The 17523-nt window shown below is 42.5% G+C and overlaps 1 protein-coding gene across 1 annotated transcript in view; it reads left to right on the forward strand.

The window, feature by feature from the left end:
* Cfap58 (cilia and flagella associated protein 58) overlaps positions 1 to 17523 on the forward strand; it is a 100245-nt gene that overhangs the window by 16410 nt on the left and 66312 nt on the right. Inside the window, exons 7-9 of the mRNA XM_006983302.4 lie at positions 1037 to 1196; positions 3556 to 3638; positions 8376 to 8567. Of these exons, the coding sequence (XP_006983364.1) occupies positions 1037 to 1196; positions 3556 to 3638; positions 8376 to 8567 (435 nt within the window). The remainder of the gene's footprint in view (positions 1 to 1036; positions 1197 to 3555; positions 3639 to 8375; positions 8568 to 17523) is intronic.

Genomic DNA, 17523 nt, shown 5'->3' on the forward strand with positions numbered 1-17523 from the left:
TCCACTAATTCTGTCCTTTGATAACATGAATGAGACATCTGGGAAGATGGATGACTTTTCTTACATCCCTAAATTAACGGGATTATGTTTCTAGCAATAACCCAGAGATAACATACATTGCTAATTCTCTCTCCCTTCTCGAGAGTTAAGATGATTGCAGAAGAATCCTAAACTGCCTTTCTAGTTGTTTCTCTAGATATTTAAAATGGCAAATTAAAAAAATTAGACTTAAATATGTTTATATGTTGCCTGCATGTATGTTTGTATACTACATGCATGCTTGGTACCCACAGAGACCAAAAGAGGGCGTTAGATCCCCTGGGACTGGAGTTATCATTTAGGTGCTGGGAATCAAACCTGGGTCCTTTGGAAGAACAGCAAATGCTTTTAACCATTCAGCTATCTCTCCAGCTCTTGATTGCAACATTTCTTTAAAAAGTGAATTTAATTTTAAATAAAAATGTCCACAAGACTGGAGAATTCCTTTGCTATGATTCTTTTCGGACACCTCTTATCACTGTGTAGATTTGTTTATTCCTGCTACCCTGTCTGCACACCTACAGACCAACACACCATGAGGAAGGGTGACTTTCTCTAGTGCATGTAGCTGAGCTGTTGTGACCCTGTGGGTCCAAAAGAATGTTTAAATATTTTATAGCAATTCAATAACCTTCTCAGAGAGATCACTCTGTAAGCGAAAACTGCCAATCAAATACAGCATTTGTATGCAGAGCTCACATATTTGTATGCATATAACTCAGTATTCTCACTTGATTTTATAATTAGGTGGCAACTTAAAACATCAGATTTTATCAACCTTTTCATTATTTTTGGTTTGTGCACCACATACTTTATTCATAGAACAGAGGCCTTCAATTTCTCCCAAAACTGAACAGTGTGTGTATTTTGATTCAGTTCCATGGAACAACTCTGCACTGACATAGGTCTCAGTTTTATAGGCTCTGAGTTTACTGTGGCCCAGTCCCTGGCTCTTTATTTGTTCAGCATCCTGGCTAACTCTCTGTCACTAATACAGGCCAAAGAGGAGGAAGTCCATCAGATGCGCCTTGACATCGGGAAGCTTAACAAAATCAGAGAACAGATCCATAAGAAACTGCACCTGATCGAAGACCAAAAGGCAGAGGTGGAGCAGCATAAGGAAACCCTGAAGAATCAGATCCTGGGGTTAGAGAGAGGTAAATCCCTGTGTTTTTACTCATAAGCTTTTCATTCTTCACTAGTGCCCACTCACAGGCCAGGACTCTGTGCCCCTAAACCATACAGAGAGACATCAGTGAACTTCAACCTGGTAACCAGCCAACTGGAGGGAGCCACCATTTCGAATACTTTAAACTCCCTTTACTCAACAAATTCTTCCATAGGTTCTATTGGAACCATGTGAATCTAACCTAAAATAGTGTTCAATATTCAATATTGGCCACTGAAGTAAAGAACATTTAAACTCCTAGGTCTGCCCATAGAAGATAAGGAACATGTTGAAATGAATGTCCTTGATTAATAAGATTTGGGGTTGTTTTTTGGAAGGACCAAGCACAGAGAGAGAACTTACTAAATGTCACGGGTAATTTTCTGCACAACAATATAATTAAAAATGTAGCATACTGGTGTGGTGTGGCAGAAACAGTTCTGGACGTGGAGAAAGAGACTCCGGTATGAATTCTGTCTGTGTGGCGCAGGAACATGTGTGTCTTCTTGATGTCTTTACAGGCTGCTGTGTGCCATAAATTGTTGAAAGATATGTATAAAAGCACACATCGCCTCTCTGCAAGTTAGGCAAAGTCTAGATCACTGGATATTGCTACTAGACATCCTTGTCAAGTAAGCCTTTCAGAAGCCCAGCTGTTTTTTCTTTCATTGAGGTGTTGTTGCAGGTTAGCTTGGCAACTTCTCCATGTGTCTGCTCTGTAAACTGGTATAGACCATGTGCAAGCACTGGGTATGAGGAAGACCTTGCCTTCAGGATGCTCACAGCGTAGTGAAAGTTTACAACCTAAAGTCTTCCATGACAGAGATGAAGAATGGTGGGCTTTTTAAAGCATATAACCAGCCAAATGAGACTGAAACAGTCCTATGTTTTAATTACAGTATTTTTGCTTGCTATAACTGTAAGATTTGAGTCGATTTTTTCTCTCTCTCTGACTATATGTATATATATTCAGTTGTTGTTTAATGTTTATAGATGTTTTACTTGAATGTCTGTGTGCCATGTGGGTGTCTGATACCCTCAAAGGCCAGAAGAGAGTAATGAATCCCTTAGACTGGAGTTACAGATGGTTGTGAGCTTCCATGTGGGTACTAGGAATTGAACCTGGGTCCTCTGGAAGAACAGCAAGTACTCTTAGTCACCACGCCATCTCTCTAGTCCCCCACAGATATTTTTAAATCCATTGAGCATTGAATCAAACTCTTTCCCTGTTAAGTCACATGTTCTTTTCTGAAAGCCAGCATGTTCTTTTCTTTGGTTATTTCTCCTCTCTCTCTGTCTTAAAAGATTTATTTATTATGTACAAAGTGTTCTGTCTGCATGTTATCCTGCACACCAGAAGAGGGCATCAGATCTCATTATAGATGGTTGTGAGCTGCCAGGTGGTTGCTGGGAACTGAACTCAGGACCTCTGAAAGAGCAGTCAATGATCTTAACCTCTGAGCCATCTCCTCTCTCCAGCCTTTGGTTGACTATTTCATATTTACTGTTGATAACATCTTTTCTTAGGGACTTGATGTTGTTTGTTATAGCGTCTTGCTATATTGTACAGGCTAGTCTTGACCTTCTGGGCTGAAGCAGCTCTCCAGCTCTCAGCCTCCCTAACAGCCACAGGTGTGTACCAGTGGGACCTGTTTCCTTTGATGCGTCTAATCAAAAAGCAGTGTTAGCGGTAATGGTTAGGAGCATGGGCCCTCTCTATGTTAGAATTTTCTACAAAATATACAAGAAATGATCTGAAAAATGACTAGAATTAATAAGATATAAGGTGGCAGACTATAAAATATATGTAGCTACCAATAGCATTTTGTACAGAACTCTAGCTAATTTGCCAGAATCCTCTGCCGCAGTAGTAACTAATGTAATGAAATAGCTATGAACAAAGTTACCAACATGTCTAGAAGACCTATATATTAAAAAGCTACGGAATTCCACTGGGTGGCATAAAGGGAGACTTGAAAAATGCAGGGATGTAACAAGTTCTAGGTAGTTACATTTCATATTTCCACCTACAGATATAATGAAAAAGATCTAAAAAGCACAAAGACCTCTGGCAGCCATCAGTTCAGGCTTTTAATCTCACCCGTGCTGACCCTTGGTCCTGTGGCTGGCTTAATCTCTTCCAGCTTCCTTTTCCATCTCTTTAGTGGGACCAGAAGACCCACATCCTTGATCGAGAATGGAGGTCAGCTGTCACTCAACTCAGAGCAGATGTACAGCTACAGCTGAACATATAAAACCGTGTTGTTTTTTAATTCACTTTGGCTTTTTTCATGTTCTCCCTGGGATGGGCTCTACATTCATTATTGTTTTCCTACCTGGCAATTTAGAGGTGGAGTCTTCAAAGAAGCAGGCAGAACTTGATAAGAAGGCAATGGATGAGCTTCTGAGAGAGAGGGACATACTAAATAAGGTGAGTTTGCTACAGCAATGCTGGAAAATAAATGCTTTTCTTCCACCTGGTAGTATCTGTGCATGACAAGTTGTGTGGGGAAAGGAAACTCCGGAGCAAACAAGAATGGATTAGAATGAATAATACTGCTTAATTTCCCTCTGAACAGCTGCTTACGTTCACCATTGTCTGGCCTGGAATTGAAGCTACATTATCACCACTGAGCACAAAAGGACTCCTGAGAATTAGCGTCCAAGCCAGCAGGGATTTCAGGGTGTTTTGTGGATTCTGTTCTCCTTGCTGGTGTGTTACTTGGCATCCTAAGTAGTTGATCAAATTTTCTTAATTTAATATCTATAATCTACAATCTGGCTAATCCAAAAATTACAGGTGTGAGTTCTAATTGAAATATGACTTTGAGGTGTTAGGCAAGAAAATGACTGGTTGGTAATGGAAGTCTAGCCTTTCTTCTGTTTCTTTTCAGGATTCTACAAACTTACACCTAGTGGGTGACTGGTTGGTGATGGAAGTCTAGCTTTTCTTCTGTCTGTCTATTCAGGATTCTACAAACTTAGACCTAGTGAGATATCCTATTGGATTTAGTTACTTCACTTTCTCTTTCCTTGGGGTGTGGGGATGGAGCCCAGGGTCTCAAACACACTATAGGGTTTGGTTTTCATTTCTCACCCTTGTCTCTTCTAGTCTCTAGAGTTCACGGCAGTCTAAAGTTGAAGGATGGGTTGGGGAAGGTTTAGCTTCCGCATAAAAGCAGGCCTCTCTCTTTCTGTTACCCTCCTTCCAGAGGGTTCCTTCTTGTGACAGACTTTTGAGGATTTCCTTCTGGGAGGGAGAAGTCATAGGCCAGATATGGAGGACCAGGCTATTTCCAGATAAAAGGATGGATTCAGCTCACTGTGCATTCTCAGAAAAAAAGCAAGTCTTAACAGAACAGCTTACACTTTACTTGAAGTAGAGTAGAGAATATCCAGGAATGGCAGATTAGATATTTCTATGGAAAACAGTCAGGAAGAAAATTATTGAAGTCTCTCCCCCCATTAATCTAAAACCTATCCTTTATTCTGCAAACTTACAACCAGTGAAATATTCTATTGGATGTAGTCACCTCCCTTTCTCCTTTTTTGTGATGTGGGGATTGAACTCAGGGTCTCACACATGCTGGGGAAATGCTCCACCACTAAGCATGTCTCTAGCCCTAGATTTAGTTTTTAGATTTATTTTTTTCAACACCAACATTTAAACCCTTATCTTGTATACATCTTTGTAAACAGTAGGTTTTCTGCTGCATTAGGACATGCAACACAGGGGTTCTTTTCCGTTTCTTTGTTTGGTTTGCTTCATTGGGTCCTTTAGGGCAGGATACACAGTTCAGTTTTCCTCCCAGGCCACTGCCTGCATGAGACTCAGTAGGTATGCAATCAACTTTATTGATTAATAAATTATTTCCTCACTGATTTGAAATGCCAGTCTTCACTGAATGAAAGAGTGACATTGTTCGGACAGGCAGTGCGGTGCATCTATTGTTTCTTCTAGCATTGTGTGGAAGTGACGTTTATAAAATAAATGCCTAGCCCAGTGCCTGAGACCCAGACTGACTCTGGGTGTTCTCCATCACCACACAGCTAAGGTTTCACGAGCATTCTACATGCTTATAGTCCAGTGGCTCTTCAGAACTGTTGCACCTCAGGTGTCTTAGGGATTTGAGAAGAAACTGTAAAGCACCGCATGGAAGCCCTGGATCCAGCCAGCCTTCAAGAAGTACTAGGAGCCTCACCTGACATTCTCAGAATGGAAGCCTTCTTCTTCCCACCACAAGCTTCCTTGATGATGTTTTGACTCATTTCTCTTTGAGTAAAGACTCTGTTTTCTAGTCCACACAGCAGGAAAGTGGCTGTCACTAAGCACTGCCAGGTGTATGTTGTCTACAGAGCTGCCAAATGATGAAGGTCCAGTGCTGCAGATGGAGCTTAGAGGCAAAGAGGCTGCCTGGTGTGCATAAGGCCCTGGGTCTGATTCTCAGCACCAGGACGACGCACACTCACACACATACCCGCACAGAAATGGAGTCCCCTCAACCACCCCACCCAGGGGCTCCCCAGATCCATTCATTTGTGGCTGGTGAGGTAGGCCTTCTTGGGAAGCATGGCTGTCAGGGTGCATAGCTGTTTGCCTCTTCTTCCGGAGGAAGTTGGGCAGCCAGCCCCAAGTATTCCTGACATCACCAATGCCCTCGTGCAGTTAACAATGCTAGGGGTGGGGAGATGGCTCACCAGGTAAAGGTGTTTGGTGCCAAGTCTGATGGCCTGAGTTCAATTCCTGGAACTCTCACAGCGAAAGGGGGACATTGGCTCCTTGTTGTCCCCTGACCTCCACATGTGTGCCGCACAAAATAAACAAATGTAAAAAAATGTAGCTGCCTGGGTCCCAGACTTACTGTACCAGATACACTAGTCCTGGAACTCGAGCATCCACATTAAAAAAATGCAAAACCTAGTTTTTTATTAGCATATGTTAATTAGGCTTAATAATGGTTTTAGTATAATATTTTCAAAGTATTTGATCATATTCTTACACTCGCAGTACAATCCCCTCTTCTCTTCTCTTCTCTTCTCTTCTCTTCTCTTCTCTTCTCTTCTCTTCTCTTCTCTTCTCTTCTCTTCTCTTCTCTTCTTTTCTCTTCTACTGTCATGGCTTTAGTCTTTGGTGGCTCAGTGAGTTCTGTTAGGGTTGCTTACAGGACCATGGGGAGGAGCTGTTTACAGAAGTCTGGGAATTTTATCAGGGGCTATATCATTGAAGAACAGTTTTTTTTTTTTAAATTGTGGTAAAATACACTTAACAAGATTTATCACTGGGAACATTTCAAACATTTATAATATATCACCTCAACCATCCTTATCTGATTCTAGAACTCTCTTATCACCATGGTTGGAAACTGCACCCACTCTGCAGTCATTACTCATCACCTGTCCCCATCCCCACCTCCATCCCCACCTCCATCCCCACCTCCATCCCCACTCCCACTCCTAGGAATTTGAAAAGTGCCTTTTGTCTCTGTGGGTTTGATGATTCTGGCTGCTGGTAGACAGGGAATCATACACTATGTGGTTTTGTATCTGGCCTCTTTCATTCAGGATGATGTTTTCAAGTTCTGTCAATATTGCAGCGTGTATCAGAGCTTCATACCCTTTCATGACTGAGTAATATTTTACTGCTGTGGGTTTCTGGTGTCCATCACTTGGGAGGCATTGTGTTTTCATTTTTAGATGTTTGTGAATATGGCTACTATGAAACTTTTCCTTTTTTAAAAAAAAGTTTTGTTTTACTATTAACTTGTAATCACTGCGAATTTTATTAGAGATACAAGGGATGTTTTGTGCATCTGTTCATTGCCTTATGATCAAATCAGGATGATTAATGTATTTATCACTTTAATGTTGACATTATTCTCTTTTGTAGCAAGAAAATTCACAGTGTTCTCTATATATTCCATTTCTTTTAGTAGTGATGCAAGAATAGATTTATTGGTCATTTGTTATTTATAGGTATTTGCATTTTTATATCTATCTATATACACCATCTGTCTGTCTGTCAATCTATCTACCATCTATCTATCTATCTATCTATCTATCTATCTATCTATCTATCTATCTATCTATCTATCTACCTACCTATCTTTGTTTTTATATGTGGACTTTACTTTTCCAGTGCTCTGGATGCTGCTGGTCCAGTACTCTGTCATTTAGCCACATCCCTAGTCCCTGCATTTTTCTTTTGAGACAGGGTCTTGTGTAGCCTATGCTAGCCTCCTGGAACTCACTGTACAGTAGAGACTGGCTTTGAACTCATAATCTGCCTGCCTCTGCTTCCTGTCCTGAGTGTTGGGATTAAGGTTTGTGACTCAGTACTTGGCTCAGATCTGCATACTTAACAGGCTAGTTTTATTTCGCTTTGTAGTCAAAACTCAGTTTAGGTGATTAAGTCTGGTTGTTCAGGCTTCAGGACATAAAGGCCGGAATGAAGGTGGATTCCTGTAATTGGATGTTTCTCTCCTGTCTGCCTGTTCCCAAATACCCAGCAGCTGCTTCCCAAATAATTGACTGGGAGGCTTAATATAAATTATAAATGCTCAGCCAATAGTTCAGTCTTATCACTAACTAGCTCTTACATTTTAAGTCAACCCACATTCCTTATGTACTCTCAGCCATGTGGTAGTATCTTTATTAGCATGGCATGTTCATCTCTTGCTCCCTCTGCATTTGTCTGTCTACTCCAGACTCCACCCTTCTCTTTCCTAGCAGTCTCAATTTGTCTCTCCTGCCTAACTTTATCCTGTTCAGCTACTGGCCAGTCAGCTTCTTTATTAAACCAACCACAGTGACAAATCTTCACAGTGTACAAAAAGATTATTCCACAGCAGATTCCAGTCCTGGCTCTGCCCCTTCCCTGTGGTGTGAACTCTCAAGCAAATACCTTTACCTTTCAGCCTCTATTTCCCACTGCTAAACAGTGAACAGCACAGAGTCCATTTTGGCTGGTGTAGTTCGTTAGTGCATGTAAATGTGCCTCACACAAAATTCACATAACAAACTCTTTGTAATCTATAGAGCCTATAATCATTTTGATTCATACCAAACCCAAAGCATCTAATTATTTTAGAGATGGGCACTGGGATAAGCTGAGCCCCAGCTTCTCAAACACTGTGAGTAAGGGACTTGCTTTGTTGTTATTACTTTTTAGAATATGCTTAAGGCAGTCAGTGCAACCCAGAAGCAGGTGGACCTGGTGAAGCTCCACGAGCAAGCCAAGAGGAACCTAGAGGAGGAGATTCAGAACTACAAGGATGAGGCCCAGAAGCAGAGGAAGATCATCTTCCAACTGGAAAAGGAGCGGGATCGGTATATCAATGAGGCCAGTGACCTCACTCAGAAGGTAAGCCACTCCACAGATGATTTGTTCAAATGCTTACCCGTGATTTGCCTGCAGATATAGGATTTGCCCTGGAGCCCATCCTGGGTCAAATTGTGGAATGGACCATACTCCTGCTCCCTCTTCCCTCGTTTCTGCCCCTTGTCCCCTCTTCTCGGGGCTCCTTCCTCTTCCCCGTTGCCCTGCTTTGCAGCAACCGTGACTTGCCAGCTGCGTGTTCCTGGCATCATTGTTCCCAACCCTCCATTCTCACCCTGCGTCTGTTCCTGATGCTCTTGTCTCCTCAGAGCACGGAAACCCAGCATATTGGGAGAAAGACACTATTAACCGATCTCAAGCTAGGTCACGAGTACCTCGTGTCCTCAGTGGTGCCCCATGTCACATCTTCAAAGAGCATTTTTATTTCTAAGTGAGGGTGAACCTACAATATCACCGGTGGGAGGAATCCACACTTTGGGTAGCTGGGTTCTAGATTTCTCCTCCTTGTAGACCACTTAGGGAGAAGGACACAGCAACGGGAGGATTTCAGAGATTTGGGCTTCTTAGCCAGTTTTCTTAGCACATTGCTGGCATCAGATAAGGCCAGGTAAACACTGGCTCTCTGCAGTACACTCACTTGCAAATGGCCTAGAGCAGCAATTCTTAAATTGTTTGCCCTCAAGATCTTTCTTTGCCCAAGAATTTTTGTCCTTGACCCCAGATACATCGGAATATAAATAAATGTGTAAATCAAACATCAACTGATAATAAATCATAAGCGTTTTTCAAAACAGTTCTTTGGTATACATACAATGTTATCATTTCTTAAAGGTGAAAGCCAATTTGCATGCTAATGAGGTGGATGTGCTTGCTTATTTTTAACATAAAAAATGAGTTCTTGGCTGAATATTTAATACTGTAGAACATAAAGTACCCTTAATGTTTTTCAGAGTTGATTGCTACTTTGATTTTCATAGCTGTCAAAGCTGGGAATGCCACTTCACATAAGTATATCATACAAAATGGCAGAAATATGTATAAGTTCATTTCAGAAATTATTGGAAAAGCTGTCCTAATTCTAAGCCAAAATTCATGTAATGGTTTTTTTTTTTAAGTGAAATTCAGGTCAGCAACTTAAACAGCAATTTTTAAAAACCAAACATTTTAACAATACAATTCTCAGATATATTGATACTTACTTGCTGGGGAGCGATGGTAGGAAAATATTGAAAGTCTTTGCTTTCCATAATCGAAGCATTTCTTTGAGAGTAGAAAAGTTTGTGCGCATGATGAAAACACTGTGATCCGTGACATGCAACAGTCTCAGATCTGCATTAAGGGGCTCCAAGCATTGATCACTAGTGTGACATGCACAGTGCAAAGTGTGTATGCATGCACAGAACCAAGGCTGCAAGATGTGCCACAGGCAAGTGCCACCAGAAACACCCGGGGCTCATTGTGCCTTTGATTTATAACTAACTTTTGAAGATTTATTTTATGTGTGTGTTTTGCCTGCATGCATGTGTGTGTACTATGTGTGACTTTGGTGCCTGAGGAGGCCAGAAGAGGGCATTGGATCCACTTGAACTGGAGTTACCATGTGCCTGCAAATAACTGAACCTGGGTCTTCTGTAAGAGCAACAAATGCTTTAGACCACTGAACCATAACACCAGCCCTCTCTAATTAAGTTTTGGTTATTGTGCTTTCTGAAACCTTTAAGTGTATTGTGCATCCTCTCCAACCACCCCCCGCCCCCGACTTCCCCATTCAGCAATCCTTATGGGTTTGCCCCACAGTTTTAGAAGAGGGTCTGGAAAAAAGAGACCCAGGATTGGGGTGGTAGCTCAGAAAGGCGCTGTGGGGCTAAGAAAAGAGTTCGGGGAAAAGATTCATTTAATCTTTTTTTCTCCCTCTAACAAAATGTTGACTTCTAGAGCAATGTGAACCCGTTTTTCTGCTTGTCAGTCAAATCCACAGTGAATTGTTCAGTGTTGAGCAATGCACTTGAATGTTTAAGCTTTGTTTTGTTGTTTGTTGTTTGAGTGAACTCTCAGAGATGATAAAGGGACAGCCACCAACCCTTGGATTGCATACACAGAGGGGAAAGCAGGCACTGGAAATAGGAAATGGGCCGTTTATTCCCCACTGAGAACAAAGATTTGGAGGGCCAGGTTGATGAGTACTGATGTGGAGCTGCAGCCGGCCTGGGCAGGTCCCCAAAGGACACCCACACTCCAGAGCTGGAGTCTTGGGAGGGGTGCACATTTCATTTCTGACAAATGGTTGACTGGTTTAGCTACCCTGTGAGGGTGCATTGCCAGTTCAGAGGTGGGAAATGCATAGTCTAGCCTCTGTATTAGCTTTTGCTTTCATCTGCCTGTCCTACAGAAAATAATCCCTGCACGTCTGGTCTGCAGCAACAGAGATCTGTTCTTTCTTAGGTGACCACTCTATGGGGGTCAACCTCAGCCCTGCATTGCAGGAGGATCCTGTAGGGATTCTCTGGCCTCTTGACCCAGTAGGTCCCTGGGATTCTCTCCAGTTTCAGCTGGCAAGGGCAGGGGTGGGGCTTGCCCACTCATACTGCACTCCACACACCCGACATCCTGGCCAGGACCTGGATGCACCTAAGGGAAGCCCTGTAGGATACTTGAATGTGAGAAGTCAAGGATTACGACTTCTTTCTGTGTGAACAGTCTCTCTCTACTCCAGGCTGTCTTCACTTCACCTGAGCAGAGCTAACTCTTAAGAATTCCTCTGTGGCTTTTTTAAATGTTTAATTTTAATGTTTGTTTGAAACAAGGCCTTACTGTGTGGCCCAGAATGGCCTGGGATTCAAGATCCTCTGGCCTCATCCTTCATGGTGTTGGGATTACAGATGTACATTACCATGTCCCTCCCGTGACTTTATTATTCTCTGTCTTGCTCAGCTGTTACCTCCCAGCTCCCTAGGCTAATGCTTCCTAATGATTTTCACATTACAGTACATGAAGAAAATCCAGAGTTTTCTGTTCATAGGAATTAGAGCTAGAATGTACTAACAGGGATGCTGGCTCCCAGGGCTCACACTGCCATGCTGTGAGTGGAAAGAATCAGTACACGAGGCTCATGCATAGAACAACAGTTGGGGGTATTCTGACCTGTGAGGTGGAGTCCAAGTTCTTTGTTCTCTCTTGAAAGTTATTTTGTCTCTGATATAGGTAAAACTCCTATTCGTCCTTGAGACTTAGCTCAACTGCCTGGTCAAACCTCCCTTAGGGAGAGAGGTTCACTTCTACATCCTGGGTTTGTTGGCATCTCTGGAATGGTATTTATGAATCTCTAGTATAATTATTTGTTAGCTTATTTGATTTCTCTGCTTTACAGAGTGCTCTTGGGGGGCAATGACTTTATCTCATGTAGCATTTCTTTATTTCTAATACCCTGGCACATATGGGCACTAAGCAAGTTTTAAATGGGTACATGATGAGGGGTTCAAAAAAATGCTGCTGTAGTTTTTATATAGGGTGTTGTGTTTTTCTCGACTCCCCTGAAAAGAAGGAATATTGGTGTTGAGATTTGCTATCAGCCGTTTTTCACGGTTTCTAATGTTTGAAGAGGATAGAGTTACACAATCTCACCCAAGCAATTTCAATGTAAGTTCTTAAAATACTGTTTACTGACTACTCTATTTCCGCCTCTTTCTTATTTATCGTTCAACACATATGGGTACACCGCACATCTTCATTTCCACAAACACAAAGCTCTCTTCCATACCTTCTATTTGTAAGGCATTAGGAACTAACACCAGGGTTAGAGAAAAAGACATGAAATGGACATTGCTGTTTACTAAAATGCATACACACATGCTCTAAAGTGTCATTTTGACATGGGAATTTCTGTTGTACAAACCAAATCTAAGGAAAAGTAATGAATGGAAGAGAATGTTCTTCATGGTATAATTTAGAATAATGAAAAATAGAAACAAGTACCCTAAAGGTTAAACAAATTGTGTTGTGCTTATCTGATAAAATATTAAGTAGTTGTTGTAGTAATTGTACATAAATATTAAAAATGGGAAGTATGTTCATCATATGACTGTGAGACTAATACAGAATTATGCAAATAGTATAACTCTAGTTTTATCTGTGTGCCTACAAAAGGGTTGGAGGCATTTATTTTGGGGATGGTTGTGAGGATTAAATGAAATAATTCTTTTAAAGTATTTGAAAATTTGTAGCCACACATCAAGAAGAGTACTATAGAAGTCCTCAAGTGAACACCTCTGTTCGTCAGGGTTTTTCTTCATAGTGGTATTTAAATAGTGCTATTCTCAATCTATTAAATGTCCAAGGTACAGACAAGAAACTAAGATGGACAAGAATTTTAAAGTCAACAGAGGTGAATTAAAAAGACCTAGACCTTCACTCATGGGTTCTTCACTTTGCTTCGTCAGATAGATGACCCGAGAGGAGCTGGTAAGATGACCCAGCATCTCTCCTTACTAACCTTGAATGACCAGGGTCGGTGTCACCCAAGAACCTATCAGCACCATTCTGAGCATTAGTCAGAGGTCTTCAGGGGAACAGAATGATTAGGAGGAATATCTAATGCAGTTATAGGGACAGAGAATTCCTATAGTCTTCCATCTTAGTCTGGAGGCCAGGGAAAGCTCGGGTGTATGCCAGTGTACACTTAAAGGTCCAAAACCAGGGAGCTGAGGGTGGAAATCCCAGCATTAGCTTCCTTCAAAGAGCACAACAGGGCATACCTGGTGCCATGTTTCTGCTGGTGGAAAAATAGTCCATGTTTGGTCAAATACCTGATGTTCACATTGGTATGAAAGGTACAACTGTATTTGGTCAGAATGAAGGGATGTAAGAAAAGTTACAGGGGTACACACCTTTAATCCTAGCACTTGGGAGGCAGAGGCAGAAGGATCGCTGTTAGTTCAAGGCCAGCCTTGTCTACAGAGTGAGTTCTAGGACAGTCAGGACTACACAGAAAAAGCTCTCTTGAAAAACAAACCAAAACAAAAAGTGACAGGAATCAGGAGGAACTTGGGGGGCAGACAGCAGTGAGAGGAAGTAAGAGAGACTGAGTAGAAGGCAGGCATAGGCATCACCAGTGTCAAGCAGAGCCTTGGTTCTTCTGGAAGACACAACAGTAGGGAGTTGCCAGGGGAGGAAGTCCATTGCTTCGAACAAGGATGCCAGTTTGGGTTTTAAGATCTTCCCTGAGCTTTGAAGTATAAACCCTTGGGGACATCTGCTGTATGAACCCTGTGGCTGTAATGACACTTGGCAGGGGCAGACATAGGGCTGTGAGGAATGCAAAGTGACAAATTCTAGAAAAGCAACATCATTCATAAGAGACGAAATGCTAACTGAGATTCCAAAAAGCGTTTTAATCAGGAAACCATAATAGACATGTAATTCCCTCACAAACTTACTTGGAAATATTGGGAGGACGTGATTTCCTAGTATTCAGAATGGGGAGTCCAGGCATCTCAGTTACTTTTCTATTGCTGTGGACAAAACACAATTGTAGCTAGAGTTTTCCTGCTTTGCCCACAGTCAGGACAAATCTTTGTCACCCACCAGTCCCACAGCCGCTCAGACCCAACCAAGTAAACACAGAGACTTATATTGCTTACAAACTGTATGGCCGTGGCAGGCTTCTTGCTAACTGTTCTTTTATCTTAAATTAACCATTTCCATAAATCTATACCTTGCCACGTGGCTGGTGGCTTACCGGCGTCTTCACATGCTGCTGGTCATGGCGGCTGCTGCAGTGTCTCCCTGCCTCAGCCTTCCGCTTCCCCTAATTCTCCTCTCTCCTTGTCCCACCTACTTCCTGCCTGGCCACTGGCCAAACAGTGTTTTATTTATTGACCAATCAGAGCAATTTGACATACAGACCGTCCCACAGCACTTCCCCTTTCTTTTTTTTAAAAAGGAAGGTTTTAACTTTTACACATCTCCAAAGTCAGCTTGGTATATTTGGGAATTTGGGCGTAGCTTCTCTTACTACTTCCTGCTGGAGGGGGGTGCTGTATCTTATGGGGACACAAAGAAAATTTTAGGATCATGGAGTAGTCCGTGAGACCGTATCATCTGAGCCAGTTGCCTTGAAATGATTCTGGATGTTGGATCATCTGGGCCATGGTGTCATCGGAGACCTTTCAGGTGGTCTTGGCTGGTCAAACCTGATGTATCTTAATCTGGAACAAATCCATAGCCTCTGGCTTTCTGTAGAAACAAAAGCAGAGCCTCTTTTCCAAAGCAACATATCCTTATAGCCAAATTTTGAAGTCAAGGTACCTTTAAAATATACATTTTGGCATAACTCAACAGCTTTTGCAATCAAATGTTTTTCTTCAGTTACGAATATCAAAGAGAACATAATCCAGATTCTCTGTGTGGTAGCCATCTTTATGTGGCTTATGTTTTATATTACCTTGAGCCTATTGCTTTAAACTGCAGCCTTTTAAGCCTGAAACGGTGCTGTGGCTGCTATCTCCGCCCACTTCAGCTTCCCAACATGGCGGTGGTACATTTTCCGCCAGCTCTGGGAGCCATCGTGGGTCTATGCTTTTTAACAAAGCAGCGTGTAGCCCAGAAACCTCTTTTTGTTTTGTACTAGCAAAGGCTAAATCCACCATGCAGCTTAATGTGCCACTTGCAGAGGCCTCATTCCCGCCATACTGCAGATCGAGCTTGCATGCTAGGAACCCGCCAGTAACTCAAACCGGCAGGCTGCCGCTCATTTGAAGAGACAATTAGGAAGCTGTTTTTAGCTCCATTTTAGAATCTTTTCTCAGGTTTTAGGTGGAAATTCTTGCCAACACGTTGGGCGCCATTTGTAGCTAGAGTTTTCCTGCTTTGCCCACAGTCAGGACAAATCTTTGTCACCCACCAGTCCCACAGCCGCTCAGACCCAACCAAGTAAACACAGAGACTTATATTGCTTACAAACTGTATGGCCGTGGCAGGCTTCTTGCTAACTGTTCTTTTATCTTAAATTAACCATTTCCATAAATCTATACCTTGCCACGTGGCTGGTGGCTTACCGGCGTCTTCACATGCTGCTGGTCATGGCGGCTGCTGCAGTGTCTCCCTGCCTCAGCCTTCCGCTTCCCCTAATTCTCCTCTCTCCTTGTCCCACCTACTTCCTGCCTGGCCACTGGCCAAACAGTGTTTTATTTATTGACCAATCAGAGCAATTTGACATACAGACCGTCCCACAGCACACAATGGCCAAGGCAGCTTATAAAAGAAAGTGTTTGATTGGGCTTGCAGTTTGCTGAGGGCTAGAGTCCATGATGGCGAGCAAAGGCATGACAGCATCTTAATTCACAAACAGGGAGTGCACATACATGTGTATGCGCATGCGCGCGAACACACACACACACACACACACACACACACACACAGAGACACACACACATACACTTTTGAAACTTCAAAGCCCTTTCTTAATGACACACTTCCTCCAACAAGGCTATACCCTCTCATCCTTCCCAAACAGTTCCACCAGCTGAGGGCCACATATTCAAACATAAGAGCCCATGGGGACCATTCCCTTTCAAACCATCACACCAGGCTTGTAGTTATTCTTAAGGACAGAGCGACCCCACTAGGATATGGGACTGTCACCTCGGGTATGAATTCAAGAAAGCATCACTTTGAGGAGAAAACAAAGATGAAATCAAAACAAAGAGTTGGTTACCAGAATTAACAGCTACATAGAAACTAAAAGGCAGACCACCAGTCCAAATCCGTAGCAGATTTGGGATCCGCAGTAAAGATAGAAAAACCGAAGTCCTGGGTGAGGAAATGAGTCAGCATAGCGGATGCAAACTTAAGTTCTCCTAGAATGCAAACAAGGTCACAATTCTCCAAGTCAGGAGATGAAGAGGACAGAGACAGAAACCAGGTTTCAGAGAGTCAGTCTCTGATGGTGGAAGTAAGCCCCAAATCCAAGCTGTGTTGGGAAAACCTTATCCAGAAGATGCGCATGCTGACCAACCATGTTCCAGGGAAGAGTGGTAACGAGGAACTTGACCGACTGGCTTGGGGAAGAAAGCTCCTATGAGTGTGTGGTGTATCTACAGCAACGAAGAAAAGCACTGTGAGACTCCAGGCAAGAAATGTGCAGAAACCACATTCTCCCATCTTTAAAAATTGGAGCAAGAGTGGGAAGTCTGTGAATGTATTGGTAGTGATTGCCTCAGGGTGGGGAAACACTGAGTTTCAGTTTCCGCTGTTTGTCTTTTCCCAGACTTCCTAAGACACTTGTATTAGCCACTCTCCTCACTGCTGTGATGGATGGAATACTTGACAAAATCAAGTTAAGGAAGGAGGAGTTTAGTTTGGCTCATAGCTGGAGGGTGCTCTCTATCATGGCGAGGACATCACAGCAGCAGATGTCATGGCAGCAGATGCAGAGGGAAACTGTTCACATTGCATTTGCAGACAAAGCAAAAGGGATGAATGTGCTGCTTCTCAGCTTGCTTCTTTTTAATTCACTCCAGGACCCCAGTCTATGGAACGATACTCACATGTACAGTGAGTCTTCTTATTGTAGCTAATCCAGTCTAGAAAATCCCTCACAGAAATGCAGGTTTCTTTTCTAGGTGATTCTAAATCCTGTGAAGTTGATAATAAATATTAACTATCACTTGCATATGTACATATTATATTTGTATCCTGACTAAAAAACAAACAAGCAAACAGCAGCAGCAGCAGCAGTGGGGCCTTGGAGATGACTTGGTCAGATCTTAGTTTGGAGCTTCCTCCACATCTGTGTAAAGGAGGATGTAAGTTTGAGTTCTAGAGTGCAAAGGACTAAGGACCATAATTCCCCAGGTCAAGAGAGGAAGACAGAGATAGAAGCCAACGTGCAGCCAACATCATGTGTGCCTGCTACCACACTTAGTGCTGGGGTGGCCATGGAAAGAATATGTCTGGACACTTCCTGGCTAGCCAGTCTAGTCGA

Source organism: Peromyscus maniculatus, chromosome 1 (genome assembly GCF_049852395.1).
Source record: "Peromyscus maniculatus bairdii isolate BWxNUB_F1_BW_parent chromosome 1, HU_Pman_BW_mat_3.1, whole genome shotgun sequence".
Classification (NCBI taxonomy): Eukaryota; Metazoa; Chordata; class Mammalia; order Rodentia; family Cricetidae; genus Peromyscus; species Peromyscus maniculatus.